The sequence below is a fragment of the Erpetoichthys calabaricus genome, chromosome 3 (genome assembly GCF_900747795.2).
Source record: "Erpetoichthys calabaricus chromosome 3, fErpCal1.3, whole genome shotgun sequence".
NCBI lineage: Eukaryota > Metazoa > Chordata > Cladistia > Polypteriformes > Polypteridae > Erpetoichthys > Erpetoichthys calabaricus.
In genome coordinates, this window is record NC_041396.2 from 219,946,810 (window position 1) to 219,962,558 (window position 15,749).

The 15,749-nt window shown below is 37.6% G+C and overlaps 1 protein-coding gene across 3 annotated transcripts in view; it reads left to right on the plus strand.

Annotated features, from left to right (window-relative positions):
- Nucleotides 1–15,749, plus strand: part of gopc (golgi-associated PDZ and coiled-coil motif containing) — a 58,825-nt gene that overhangs the window by 25,395 nt on the left and 17,681 nt on the right. For all 3 annotated transcript variants that reach the window (XM_051924675.1, XM_051924677.1, XM_051924676.1), the window contains 3 exons: nt 981–1,146; nt 8,241–8,336; nt 12,645–12,809. In XM_051924675.1, coding sequence (XP_051780635.1) covers nt 981–1,146; nt 8,241–8,336; nt 12,645–12,809 — 427 coding nt within the window. The remainder of the gene's footprint in view (nt 1–980; nt 1,147–8,240; nt 8,337–12,644; nt 12,810–15,749) is intronic.

The following is a 15,749-nucleotide window of genomic DNA, read 5'->3' on the forward strand; positions in this document are numbered from 1 at the left end:
TTGTTACTCACGGATGTCAACAATGTGCCGGAATAACGAAAGGGGTGGTGGACAGTGTTACGCTGGTTAGCTCCTGAGGCCTGGTTAGAGAATGAGATTGCCGAAGATAAAAGGTACGTGCCTACGCAACATATGAATGAAAGAAAGACAGTGGGTAAAATGAATGACAACGTATCAGCACGTTCCGGAAATAATTATTATTATGTTGTAGCCGGCGAGTGCTGCGCGTTTCACAGTTGTACCCTGGCTTGCTCACATGTCAGTGAAGTGATCCCTATTTATGCTTTAAAGAGCCTGGATACCTATGTGACCCCCTTTTATAACCATTGCTCCGTGTATATTGCCTTACTCTTTGGATAGCCACAAAGCAACCTGCGAGATTGGAGAAAGATTGAGAAGAGATCGTGAGAGGAAACGACAGCGTCTTGAAAATGAGACGGACTGTGAACGGAGAGAAGCAGAAATGCTCCTACACCACCACATAATTACTGTTCGGGCAGTGATTCAGAGTAGGCCGTTCCTATCGAATCAATGTCCAAGGGTTTTGTTTTGTAATTTTGTTTCCCTTATAAAAAATCATAATGCTGTGCGACAAAGGGCCCAGTTCACGACTGGCAGCCGCGTTTAAACAGGGAGCCCTTCAGTGACAACTTTAACACGCGCAACGTAGTTGGGCGCACATGGCAAGTACAATATATATGTTTTGTATTTATGTGTAAATGTATGTGTGTGTGTTAATTTCATCTGTATAATTTTTTCCCTTCACTATTGATATAATCAGGTTTGCCAGTTCTATCATCAATGTGCCAAATTGCTAAGAACATAAAATTGCAGCTAAGAATGTATTTTTGCTGTATTTTTTTTATTGGTATTGCTAATAAACTGATTTTTTGACTAGTTGAATGATCCCTGCAAAACGTGCTACCAATCAAATTCTAGTAGTTTCTTAGTAGTCATCTTATATAATTCTACTCTTTTAGAGTTCAGCAAATCCAGTTACTTGGCCGGGATATGAAAGGTCCAGCACATGACAAATTATGGAACCAGCTTGAGGCCGAAATTCATCTTCATCGACATAAAACAGTGATTCGTGCTTGTCGAGGTCGGAGTGACTCCAAGAGACCTCTCCCTATACCAGTGGGACATGTAAGTGGTTGGACATTTTAAGGATTTTCTTAACTTTTTATGTGTCAGTGATAAATGTTGTAGTTATGGACAAAACATCCAGGTTCAACAATATGTTTCAAAGTGCTGTAGTCAAAATATATCTGCTTTAAGGATGTGAAACATAACTCCTAGTTTTGAACAATGCAATCTTCTATGATTTGAATTGTTTTCAAATATTAAGTGTTAAAAATATCATGATTAGAGCAATGTATTCAGACATTAAAATATTTTTTTTATATAATTCTATACTGTAAATGAAAGTAAAATAATTTTTGTGTTTTGATTCGCCATCAGTTATCATATCCTGTTTACTTAATGTGACCAAAATCCTGTCAATTAAGGATTTAAAGGTCTCCATGTTCCTGTTTTTTTCTTTAGTGCTGTTTGATGCACTATTTATAACACTGTGCAAAACTTTAGTCCTAACCAGCTCCCACTGTACCCCTGTGTCAGTGTTTATATAAAAAAAATGTAGAGCAAGAGCTAAAAGCTTTATAATTTTGAAAAAAATAAAAGATGCACCTACTTAGTTCTTTCTCCTAGCAAATAATCTGCAGTTACATCTAGTGCCCCTTCTTCCGATTTCTTTTTGTGTTGCTGTAACATACTCCTTAGATATGTATATGCAGAGCAGGCTGAATACACTTTCACAGATGTAACCTTAAATGTGCCTTCATCAGTTTAGGCAGTCTGTCTCTTGACTTGACTTGTACTCTACACAGCATGCCTGTCAATGCACATTGTTTGATAACGGACAGAAATGAGTATTCTAGGATTCCCCTGGTGCCTCAGGGCCAGACAGATTCTCAAACAAGAATACACGTCTGGGGTCAACTCGTTATAAAGTTTATAGTGAAGAGCAGTGAAATGTGCTGCTGCAAAGGCTATGCCTACAGGGCTTCTTCCTAAAATACCAGCTCTAAATCCCTCCAATCTGTGCATTTTAAACCATTGGGGTTTCAGAGAGGGAGCAAAAGAAACTGAAGAAAAAACTTGACACTGAGAGAAAATAAAAAGCCAAAATTACTGCCATCAATTCAGGAGCTACAGTAGCACAACTTAACTGAAGCTTAATAATTCTTTTGTACATTTAAATAAGCGCTGCTGCAGCGGAGACATAAACAGACAGATACACACATAGACCTCCACGGGTACTTTGCCACATGTGTTTGAGAACTGCCTCTGTCTGCTACAGTGTCGTAGTCATTTTAACTATTGCATGACTATAAGGCATAACAAGAGCAAATAGAGTTTATGTAAGCATTGTGTTCTATGTATTTACTACATGTTAAAAACACTGTGGCTAGACTCCGGCAGGGCATGTTTACATTTCCAATTTGACAGTAATGTGAACTTTAGTTACACGTTTAGACATGCAGCCAGAAGGTGGATGTTTTGTAGTCTTGTCCGGGCTTTTACTGGTATGATTAGGCAGATTTGTTGTTAGGGGTGTTTTGAAATATGCATCTCCTGTGGCTATTCGTTTTCAGCTCTCTTAACACTAGAATTACCAGAGCCTACGAAAAAACTCGTAGATCCGGCCCACCTTAAATCGCTCTTTAAAACTGTTCTCACCTCTCCACTAGCGTCTTTTGTCATCTAAATGTACTGATAAAGACATGCTGCAAGCAGCTGGCTATTCCATCCCCCCATTGACTTAGAACGTGCACGAACTTCTCTCAGCTCATGCCTTGATTATCTGGGAGTGAAGTGGGGTTTTAGAGTGGAAATAATAAATCGTTATTTGGAACACACGCATTTCATGTGTGTTGCATTTCTACAGTAATCGGTGTAAACACATTTTTAAAACAGAAACGTTTATTATATTCTAGTAGCAAATGACAAAATGTTAGCATAAACTATATAATGTATGAAGCCTGAAGTCCAAATATCAAAGAAACACTTTCACAAAAGGTATAAAAAAAAAAAAAAAAAAAAGCCGCCTTAGTGTGTGACATTGACACTCATTTACTACGACTGCCGCCGTGGCACAATAGTATCAGTTGTTGACTAGGAATCAGAAGGTCACCGGTTCGACCCTGCATGATTTCATTTTGAGAAGTGTTCTTATTTTTTACTATTTTAGAATAAAAAGATACATTTGATTTCAGTCTGTAACAGCTGGTGTAATTTATGATATTTGTAAAGGTTAGCTTTGTTTATTTTTTTTAATTCACTTTTCATTGTCTCAATCGCGTTCAGGATCCTTCCCTACCAACCCCCCCCCCCTCCCATCTGACACTGCTGTTTTCACATAAAGACGCACTATTGCTCCGCAGTGTATCACGATACATACGACCACGTGTTTTTTTCCCACAATCTTGCCAGTCTCCACATGTTGCTGTATGCTGTTTCTTTTGTACTCCAGGACATGCAGAGGAAAGCATAGTAAAGAGCAGTAACTTCAGTGCTATATGCAATCATCAGACACTCCCCATCTGACACTGCTGTTTTCACATAAAGACGTGCTATAGCTCTGCAGTGTACTTGTGACTGCATTGTCGTACCAATGCTTGCGAACTGAAGTGTCTGCATGCATTTTTCGTGGCATTACACGTGTATTTTTTGAGCATGCCCATGTTGCTGAAACACAGGAACATATATGTTGATGTAAAAGTATAACAAAACAAGTGCACTTTTATTCAAGACTATAACCGAAGAAAAAAGCAAGTTACAGTAGGCGGTTGATATGACAGCTTGCGTGGTGCAATGCTAAGAACTGCTGATTTCCATTCCGTGCTATATAACTGTTAACATTTGAATGTGATGATTGCATATAGCGCTGTCTTATTCAGTGTGCGCAAGAACATGCAGGTGGCCAGTTGCTGCGTGCTACAACGCACATTTTAAAAAAAGGAGACGACAAATATATGTGACGTTTTGAAGAAATCATTTTATGACGCGAATAGTACCAATCAGAATACATCGTCGAAGTAATGCAATATTATTTGAAAACGAACAGCGTCAGATCGGGTGTGAAGTTATACTGGCGCTGTTTGAGCCAGATCAGAAGCTGAATAAGCTGAACAAGCTCCTGTTCTGACTCTTAAGTAAAAAGCATGAATTAATCAATAGAAATAACCGCGATCAACATTTTAAACTTAACTATTTACAGTGCATACCAATTTATACATTTTATGTCCGTTTGAGGGGGAAAAAAAAAACACTTTCTCCAAAGATGGGAATTGAACTCGGGTCTCTGTAGCACGGCAGGGCTGCTATGCTCCAAGACAGCAAACCTCAGCGTTAAGCCACGGAAGGTGTCGTATCATCCTTGAACCTTTTGTGAAAGTGTTTATTTGATGTTTGGACTTCAGGCTTCACACATTCTGTAGTTTATGCCTACATTTTGTAACATTTATTACTAAAATATGAAAAAGTTTGTTTTAACAATGTGTTTACACAGATTACTGTAGAAACGGAACACACATGAAATGCGTGTATTCCAAAAAACAATCTATTATTTCCACTGTAAAACTCCAGCAGTTCATTCACTCCCAGATAATCAAACAAGGCATGAGCTGGGAAAACTTAGTGAACGTTCTACGACGGTGGGGGATGGAATAGCCAGCTACTTGCTGCTCGTCTTAATCGGCACATTTAGAAGACAAAAGAGAGGTGAGAACTGTTTTAAGGTGGACCGGATCTACGAGTTTTTTTTGTAGACTCTGGTAATTCTAGTGTTAACAGCAGTCCTTTTGATGGGGTGTGACACATCCTTTATTTTGAAACATATTTTGCAGTTACTATTTTCACGAACACATATGCCAGTTCTTTCAACCTTCTATCGACTCAAACATTATCATCATACTGGTGAACAACAGAGAATAGACACAGCACCTATGACAACATATCATTTACTTTTACCACTTGTCCATTGATGTCTTTGAATGCTACTGTATTATCTGACATTAGTTTTTTCGCTTGCAACAAGTTACATTTAACATGAAATGTGTACATGCAACAGACAATTATGTTTAATTGGGGTAATTTGGAAGATTTTTCAGCTGTAGAGAGTTGATCATTATCAGAAGCTTGCTCTCTGTTGGACCAGGTTAACATTAGAACAATCTACATGAGAACAGGCCATTCAGTCAATCAAAGCTCACCAGGCCTATCTACTTAATTTTTCCAAAATAACATCAAGTCTTCTTTTGAAATTCCCTGAAGTCCTACTGTCTACCATACCCTTTAGTAACGTATTCCAAGTGTTTATGGTTCTCATTAGGAAAAAAAACGTCAGAAGGTTAGTGCAAAACAAGAGCACCTCACCTGTTTCCAGTTCCACTACTTTGAGTGTAGCCTTCATGAGATATTGGATTGGTTTAGAAGTCTGACAGTATATGTAAAACTGTATATATCTTTAAACTTGATTTCTGTATGTCAGCCCAAGACTGAATTAATTTTGGTTTGTTACTGATGAGGTGATTTAGTTAATTGGGTTATCTATTAATTAAGCACAGTTTGGATTACTCCGTCCATGTTTTTTGTTTCTGTTGTCACCTGCATCACTGCATTAGAAGGTATAGATTTGCAAAATTAATGTGTATAAATGGTCTAGTAATTACAGTATGCTAGTTGAATTGCTGTGATGGCATTCTAATTGTATTTTACTGAATGTGAAAGCGTTCACCATTAAAATTGACTGATGGGCTACAGCGGGGAAAATAAGTATTGAAATGCATTAATGTTTTTCTCAGTAAATATATTTCTAATGGGGCTATTGACATGAAATTTACACCAGATGTTGGTACCAACCCAAGTAATCCACACATACAAAGATTTCAAAACAAATAAGTCCATAAATTTTGTGTATTAAAATGGAATGACACATGGAAAAAGTGTTGAACACATGAAGAAACACATGAAGAAAAGGAGATGCAAAAAGGCATTGAAAGCCAGGAAACCAGCTGAAACCTGTCAGTATTTTGAAAGCAATCCTTCCCCCGTATCATTGCAAATTAATATCAGCTGGTTTAATTGATGGCCTATAAAAAGGTTTCTCATTACTAAGGTGTCACATAAGAAGCATCTCATGATGGGTAAAAGCAAAGATCTCTCTCAAGACCTTTGCAACCTTATTGTTGCAAACCATACTGATGGGATTAGTTACAGACGTATTTCTAAACTTCTGATGTTCCAGTGAGCACTGTTGGGGCCATGATCCAAAAGTGGAAAGAACATTGTTTCACCATAAACCGGCCATGACCAGGTGCACCTCGCAAGATTTCTGACAGAGGAGTCAAAAGAATAATCAGAAGAGTTATCTAAGAGCCAAGGACCACTTGCAGAGAGCTTCAGAAAGACCTGGAATTAGTAGGTACAGTTGTTTCAAAGAAAGCAATAAGTAATGCACTCAACCGCCATGGCCTCTATGAATGCTCAACGCTGCTGAAGAAAAAGCATGTTGAAGTTCTTTTAAAGTTTGCTGCACAACATTTTTGACAAGCAAATGAAATACTGGTAGAATATAGTGTGGTCAGATGAGACCAAAATTGAACTCTTTTTGGATGTCATTGCACACACCATGTTTGGAGGAGAAATGGCACTGCACATCACCCTAAAAACACCATACCAAAAGTGAAGTTTGCAGGTAGGAACATCATGGTTTTTCAGCATATGGTACTGGCAGACTTCATATAATAAAAGGAAGGATGAATAGAGAAATGTTACCAGGACATTCTTGATAAGAATCTGCTGTCATCTACCAGGAGGCTGAAGATGAAAGGAGGGTAGACATTTCAGCAAGACAATGATCTCAAACACACAGCCAAGGAAACTCTAAATTGGTTTCAGAGAAATAAAATAAAGCTGCTAGAATGGCCTAATCCATTACCCGACTTGAATCCAATTGAAATCTATGGAAAGAACTGAAGATCAGAGTTCATAGAAGAGGCCCTGGGAACCTTCAGAATTTGAAGACAATTTGTGTGGAAGATTGGGCCAAAATCACACCTAAGCAATGCAGGAGACTAGTTTCTCCATACAGGAGGCATTTTGAAGCTGTCATTACCAACAAAGGCTTTTCTACTAAATACTAAATAAATTTCTGTTACGTGTCATTCCACTTTATTACACATAATTTATGGACTTGTTTGTTTAGATTTCTTTGTATTTTTGGATTACTTGGATTGTTACCGACATCTGGTGATAATTTCATAGCCCCATTAAAAATAAATTTACTGAGAAAAACTTTGACGCGTTCATTACTTATTTTCCCTGCTGTATATGGACTAAAATTAATAGTGGAAAGGTATCAGAAGGCTTAAATTGCAAGAGTGTGAATGCTCAAACAAACAGTGTTCCAACTGCTGGAATTATACATTTTAGTACTTTTATAATGTGAAACTAGCTTTCTAATTAAAGCAACTTTAGTATGAGGTTTTACACAGCACTATAATAATAATGCATTATTTTTAATAATGTATTGTTATTTTTAGTAAAAATACTACAAAGTTTTGCTCGAACTTGTTAAGTAACAGCGGTGAAGCGTGTGATTATAATTTAAAAATACAGTATTTAACGGTTTTTGGAGGACTACAATTTGTGTTGGCTTTTAGTTGATTTCTTCTACACAAATGTATTTCATTTATTCATTTTGTGAACCTCCATGTTCCAAAACAGAGTTGTTAGTGGTAAGGTACACCAGTACACGCTCCCAGACCCATCTTAGTGGATTTATAGCCACCAGTCAGTGTAATTTGCAGGCTTTTAAAATGATGGAGGAACTTGCAGTACCTAGAGAACAATCCCACAGCAGTGAACTAGGATTTGAACATGGGACTCTAGAGATATGAGGCTACAGTGTTCATTACTACGCTGTTTATTTCTACCACATCTTCAGAAGAAACATTTGATCAGAATTCTAATAGAATGTAAAAACATCCAGTAACTGTGAAATATGAAAGGTTCATACTTTTCTGCCTCAATGAGCACAACCTAACTGTCTCTTCAGAGTTTTTATTTAGTACTGTTTAACAATTTTTTATTTAGTACTGTTTAACAAGTAATGCCTAATTTTTTTGTTTCTTCTCATACCTGCAATTATTAATTTTAATTAACATTTTTAACAGGATGCAGACGCTTTAAAGAAAACTCAAGGTGTTGGGCCTATTAGAAAAATTTTGTTGTCTAAAGAGGATCATGAAGGTCTTGGAATTTCTATAACAGTGAGTTATCATACTAATATATATATTCATACATAATGTATTATATAAAGACTTGGTTTTTTTTTTTGGTATTTGAGCCTTCCGTTTTATAGGAAGTACATGAAGAATGTTTGAAAAAATAAATACAAGTTTTAGCATTAATTATAACCATATATTTTATCCATCCTGTTCTCAGTATAATACTGTCACTTCAGATATGCAGCTATTGCATACAAGGTACAAAGGAGACATGCAGCAGTTGGTTCCTACATATCACAATAACTAGCTAATCAAAACATACTGTACTTGCAACAATTGTGTCAGTCGTTTATGTACCCAGAACTAATGTGTTGTCTGTGAAAGCATACAGCCTATAACAGGATCCACTAATACAGAATAAAGACATACATGAAACTAACACCTTGACTCCAAACAGTCTTAAAATGTTTCAAGAGATTGATGGAATCATTAATCTGTTTACTCAGAACAACTCCCTCATTGTGGTATGCTCTTCTACTTTAATTTGATCTTTGAAAAAGTCTTCTCTTGTCCATCTCTTCATCATAAGGGACATTGGCCGTCACTTTTACATTGTTTACTGTTCAGCATGTAGTGGATCACTCTGAAGTAGCACACTAAATGACTTGTCATTTCTGAGTTTAAACACTGCCTAAGTAATAATACTGTGCATGCTTAAATTGGTTGTGTTCAAATTCAATTAAGTTTTTCTCACTGCTTTGAGTAGACTTGATTTGACATTCTTTTGTCCAGCAACATAGGTGTTATCAAAAAAGGTTCATCCATCCTAAATGTAATTTTTTTTTCTGATATTCCTAGTTGCTTGTTGAATTATTGTGTTGGTAAATATTTCTGTCTATTATAATAAAAAAAATCTTGGAACAAGATGTGACTTTTTGAGAGACTTTTTGGAATGAAGTCCCGCGAGACGGAGACTTTTAACATGAGCTTCGTTCAAGTCATGCCCACCTTACAACCATTTTCATCTAACCTTTCAGTTGTGTGAATGCTTTTGTCAGACACACTTCCTGTGCTCTTAGCTCATAGTTGTGTTAATCCTTTTGGCAGACACATTTCCTGCACTCTCAGCTCTTATAAATTTTATCAGGACAATAATGTTATACATTCTAGACACGTCAATGACTAAGCGAAGAAGAAAGAGCAGAGACAAACATTCGAAAAAGTCGGGTAATTTTTTAGAAATAAAGAAACTAAATTCACTCACGGGCAGTTATACGTTGTGTTGTCACGATGCAAGTCCAAACACGAAATCAAAATTCAATGCGATCTTGAAGAAAAGTTAATTCGAAATATTGTTTTTACTGAAGTTTTAAAGTAAAAGTGAAAATAAATAATGCATATGTAACAATTCCCATGAAAATAACAATCTCTTTAAATTGTATATCCGCTTAACCAAACCCAGGGGTGGGCGAGTGAAGCGAGCAGGGAGTGGAGCCCCCTAGTACTATTATAAATTTAAAATCTATATCTGTCTATTCCATCATCATTTTTATACTTTTGACTGCTGCAAAAAGGAGGAAGAGCTTTTTGCTGCCTTTAAATAAATAATACATTTGTGGGTTATGGGATATATGGAAAATACAAACTTGCTTACTAGCTGGAAATTTCACATTAATGCCCTTTAGGTGGTATAGACGCAAAACTTGGACATAGCTTTGTTGCCTCAATTAGCTAAGCATGGTGTAATGCTGACCTTTGATCTCTCCTTTTTTTTTTTTCATTTAATAAATAAAAAATAATTAACTAGCATTTTTATGGTTGCATTTTATTTGGAGCAGTGTAATAGTTTGTAATACATTTTGTTTGCTTTAATTGTATATAAAAAATGAGTCAGTCTTTAATTGTTTTTTGTATACAGTGAGTAAATTAATAGCAACTTCTTTTAATAAATAAAAAATAATTAACTAGCATTTTTATGGTTGCATTTTATTTGGAGCAGTGTAATAGTTTGTAATACATTTTGTTTGCTTTAATTGTATATAAAAAATGAGTCAGTCTTTAATTGTTTTTTGTATACAGTGAGTAAATTAATAGCAACTTCTTTTAATAAATAAAAAATAATTAACTAGCATTTTTATGGTTGCATTTTATTTGGAGCAGTGTAATAGTTTGTAATACATTTTGTTTGCTTTAATTGTATATAAAAAATGAGTCAGTCTTTAATTGTTTTTTGTATACAGTGAGTAAATTAATAGCAACTTCTTGTCCAATGGGATGCAAATACAGCATTATTGTAACACATTGTGATTATATTGTGAGTTTATGGAAATAATTGCTATAATTTGAAACATGATTGAGGAATTCATGGCATCTCTGCCATGCCTGTGTTGATGTTATATATTATTTTGCCGCTTACCCAGTAGCTACATATCTATTAATTACAAAATGGTCTTTTGAACTATAACAGATTGGTTCTTTCATGTATGGTTGTTATGTTCTGCGCATGTCATGCTGCTTACTGCCATTACAGTCACTGTATTACAATATGGTAATTTATCAATGTATTACCAACATTTAGGTGAGCATTTCAAATGTGCTTTGATAAACAGAATAATTGGAGAATACAACTTTAATGTTTATATTCTCACCTTCTATTCCTTATATTAGCAAATAATATATTATGTGTACATAATTTATTTTACTATTTATTGTGCTTCCTTCACTAAATTTTTACTTAAGCCAACCAGTTAGTATAGTTGGAGTGCTAACAGTGCCTCGACTTAACAAATAAGGAGGCTAAATTAAAATAGGTGACAGTTGCATTAAAATATCTGTAAAGAAATAGATAGATGCATTCTTCAGATCATAGAGAGAGAGAGCATTGAACTTTTTGGACATCATTGCACCTGAACTGTACATTTCAGTATAATCTGGAATTTTAATTGTTTCTGATGATATCACCCCCTATACTTTTTTGTGATGTTACACTGAGTTTGTGGCTTCCACCTTATGTGTAAATTCTAACATTTTATGAAATCTCCTACATAATATAAAAATTTCCTTATTGTGATAGTTCAGTGGTAAAAATATGGCTAGTATAGTTTTACAAATGCCTTATTTATTAATATATATATATAAAAAGTAATAGTCTGAAATCTGTTTCCGCCAACATACCTGGAAAAGGACTTAAATAAATGGATGCAAGTGATGTACAAAGATATTTTTTACGTTATTTTATCTATTGGTGTGGATGAAGCAGCAATGACAAACTACAGAAGCATAAAAATGCCACCACAGTTCAAACATGGGTCAGGTTCTCCTCCATCAAGCATGATTTGAAATGGTCACAGGTGGTGTGGTTCCTATCGTCTAAGCTGGTGACCCTCAGAAACTTGTCTTCTGAGTGGGTTGTGACTTTGAGTCTGCCAGATCTCTTCCTATCAGAGTTTCTTCCAGTTTCCAGTTGCTTTTGGATTGTGTATGACATTGTACTCACTTACACTGACTTTTTTTTTATTTTGCTATTTCTCTAAATGAAAGGCCTACACTTCTAAGGGTAACAATGCTGTGTCTCATTTCATTTGTTAATTGCCATTTTCTATTGTCCAAGTAGTACTTCAGAGGGTGTAGTAAGACAGACAGAGGGTTTTTAAGTAATTAAGTTGGGACACCTGTGCAAACTGTTTGCTTCAGCTTGCAATGGTTAATTCAATGGCGTAGACCATCTGTACATTATAAACTTTTACTTATTCCCTGAAGAAGGCCCACTTGTAATAATCTGAAATTTCCCTTTTTTCTGTTTTTGCTAACCTAAACTTTAAATTTAAACTTCTGGCAGTTTACTGCTTACCTTTTCACCATTGTAAGTCATTCATTGCATTTCAGCTGATTAAATGTGAAGAAAAATTGGGGTGTTCTAAAACTTTTCACCAGTATTATACATTCTGATTAGAATATTGTGTTGGGAATAAAGCATCCCTGATATAGGATCTTTCTTTCTGTCTTTTTAAATTATTGTGGTGGCAACCATCGTTAATGCAGGAAGTAGTACTGGACTTTATTGTAGCCCATTGCTTTCATGTACTTCATAGCCTTGATTGGGGAAAGTTCAGGGTGGTCCAGATCTAATTATGCAATTATTGCATTGCATTAAAAGTTGCATAGTTGGATCTGGACCACCCTATATAAATCAAAAATGCAAAAAAATAATAAAAAAAAGTGGCAGCACTCATTATTCAGTTGAGAATGAGGTGAATAAACAGAAATAAAAATCTTACTTGTAAATATGACCGCCATGTTTTTTTAATCTGTATTTTGATTAACTTTTTTTTTCTTTTTATATTTATTTAGGGTGGCAAAGAACACGGAGTTCCCATTTTAATATCAGAAATTCACCCTGGCCAGCCAGCGGAACGTTGTGGAGGTCTGCATGTTGGGGATGCCATACTTGCTGTAAATGGAATCAATCTCAGAGATGCTAAACATAAAGAAGCTGTGACAATCCTGTCTCAGCAAGTATGTTTTCAGTTACAGATACTTACTTACTTTTTATTAGCTGTGCTACCCATCTAATATGGGTTGAAATCTAAGTAATCAACATAGACCTCAACGTTAATGTATGCAGTGCTATATGCCATTTTGGCGATTAATGTCTGATGTGCCATCTATTGGAATGCAAAATGCAATGCATTTCATTACTAAAAATGTTTGTGATGCACCATCTTTTGGAATGACAGAGACATAGCAACCAGATGGAGACACAGGCAGATACAGAGCCACTTGTCCTTTTTTTTTTTTTTTTTTTTTTTGGTCTTGGCAACTCCTCCTGACTTGGACTGCAGTGAGCCTGCTAATCTTTATAGTAATACTTCAATATTTAAAACAGAAAATATAAAAATTCTCCAGTCAGCTTTAGATTAGTCCTCTTGACGCTTATGCAGCATTGTGAATTTTTTTGGATCACTATCTAATTAAATTAGGAATACTGAGTTTGTTTTTGGTTCAACAGTCGTAATAAATATGTGCTGCGTCCCAAATCCATCCAAAGATAGAAACAGCAGCTTTTTTTTCTTCTTCAGATGCAGGCTGTTTGGTGGTTTGGGAACACTCTCTCACCCTACGTTTTAAGTGTAGTATGCAGCCACATCATGGCTCTTTAATCACTAAATATTCAACTACAGATGGAAGGGAGGGTGATTGTTGAAAATGATTTGGTAACACTTTAGTTTATACAATGCAAAAATGAATCAATTACTCATTTAATCTTGTATAATAGACCTTAACAATGGCTTTTTGTGGTCTTTATGACAATTACAAAACATCAGTTGAAGGATTATTCATCTCTGTGCATTGTGACATGATGACATAATGGTAAAATGACTTGTTAATATGAAGGATTCGCTGGTCTTCTACTAAATACAGTGCCCTCCACAATTATTGGCACTCCTGGTTAAGATGTGTTCTTAGGCTTCTAATAAATTCTTTTTTTCCCCAAAAAAATAAAGGCTCACAACAAAAAATGGAAAACTCCAACCTTTAATTGAAGTACATTTATTCATTGGGGGAAAAAAATTCCCACATTAAGAAATACATTTTTTACATGAAATCATGTGTACCACAATTATTGGCACCCCTAACAATTCCTATAAAATGTAATTGAAGCATTTTTGTAATTTCTAGTAATTAGAAATTAATGACTTCCTGTGTCCTTGGGGTATAAATATGACGTGACACAGAGTCCTCAGAGATCCGCTCCAGGGTTTTCTCGGTGCCCAAATGGCCACCTAGGAGGTGGGCATATGCTAACTCACAGACCTGCCGCTGGAAGGTCCGCGGGATTAGCATTAGCCATCTCTCCTGCGCGTCATGCTCAGCTACGCGATACAGAAGGTCATTTTCTAACAAAGTGAGGACCCTGTGGCATCGACTGGGTTAGTGCGCTGGCCGTTGACTAGGACCACTGCATTTTTGGCAAACTTCAGGGAATCGTCTTTCCACTGCTCCCTTTTAAAAGAAGCCGGCATCTCTCTAAATTGAAACCGCAAAAGGGAGAGAGGGTCTGGTCTGACCTCAAGGGGCGTGGTTTCCTCCTGTTCCATCTCGGCGCTGGTGGATGACGCGATGGTCCGGGAGTTGCCATGTCACTCAGGGGGGCCACTTCGTTTCTCTCTGCCGGCTGGTTACACGCCGTGGAGGCATCTGGAGACTGCTCATCCCTGTCTATAACTAGGCCCAAGTTAACCCCAGGAGTGTTATGTGTTTCACCGCTTATAATTTTAGACCAGTCCCGCCCTAGTATCACCGGGTGTGGAGGATCTGGGAGGACTGCCACGGTTAATTTCTGAACCGATCCTCCGTAACTGATGACACAACCGGCGGATCTGTACCAGCGGATTTCTCTGTGGACACAGCTTATACTGGTCTTAAATTTTAACCACTGTCGCGGTAGCACAAATCGGCGGGCAACAATGGAAATGTTGCTGCCGGAATCGAACAAAGCAGTAGTTTTGTACCTGTTTATGATCACCACGCCTGTGTGTGGAACCGCCAATGGGTTAGTCAGCGCACACCAACTCCTCCTCCCCCTGCGTTCCTCCTCGCTCCCAAGCGGTTTGCATGCCCGCAACTCCGGGGATGTTGGCACAAGCTCTGGGTTGTACAGGGTGGGGGATAGGTTTTGGGACGTACTCTGGTTGAGTTTGACTAAGGGACGGTTCGGCTCCCCCAGATTGTGAGGCCGTCCTTTGTGTCTCAAAGAGCTCTGCCATATTTTGGAATTGTTTACTTCGGACCAGCAGGGTGAAGCCATGGGGTAGTGTTTTCAGGAGCAGGTAGCAGGCCACCTGCTCTATTACGTGGGAGGGCTTGTTCTCCTGTGACCGTAGCCACTGCCCTACCTTTGCCCATAAGGACCAGGCTTGTTGAGGGGTCGGCCGCTCTGGGTCGAACCTCCAGTTTCTCACTCTAGTCATCTGCCAGCCTGGGGCACCCCTAGGTGGAAATCGAGGCTCTGGCTTCACAGGGAGGTGGGCACTCTCATCCGAGAGAGCATAATAATCCCCTTTTGCCTCCCCCCCCCTCCGGAGCAGCCCAATTCTGTGAGCCCCTCCCGCACACTCCCTGGCCTGCCTAGGTTGCCTAGTGAAGTGTGCCGGGCGCAGAGCTCGTACCAGGTCCTGTCCCCTTCTCTTCCGGGACTTCTCCATCCTGCCGACTACGCCAATGTCACAAACTCGACTCAGTCATAGAAAGGTTTGGGGCAGCCACCCGTATAATTGGTTTCCTGGCGGCAAAGTCGTAAATTAGGTACAGCACTGATGTGCACAAAACCAAGTCCAAAACAGAACTGAGGGAATAGGGAAAATGTGGAGACTTTTAAAGGGGAAGACAGGAAGTGAGATCAAAGGGGTCGGGCTCATGAAGGTCTTTAGCCATAGGTTCGAGCCCGGACGTGAC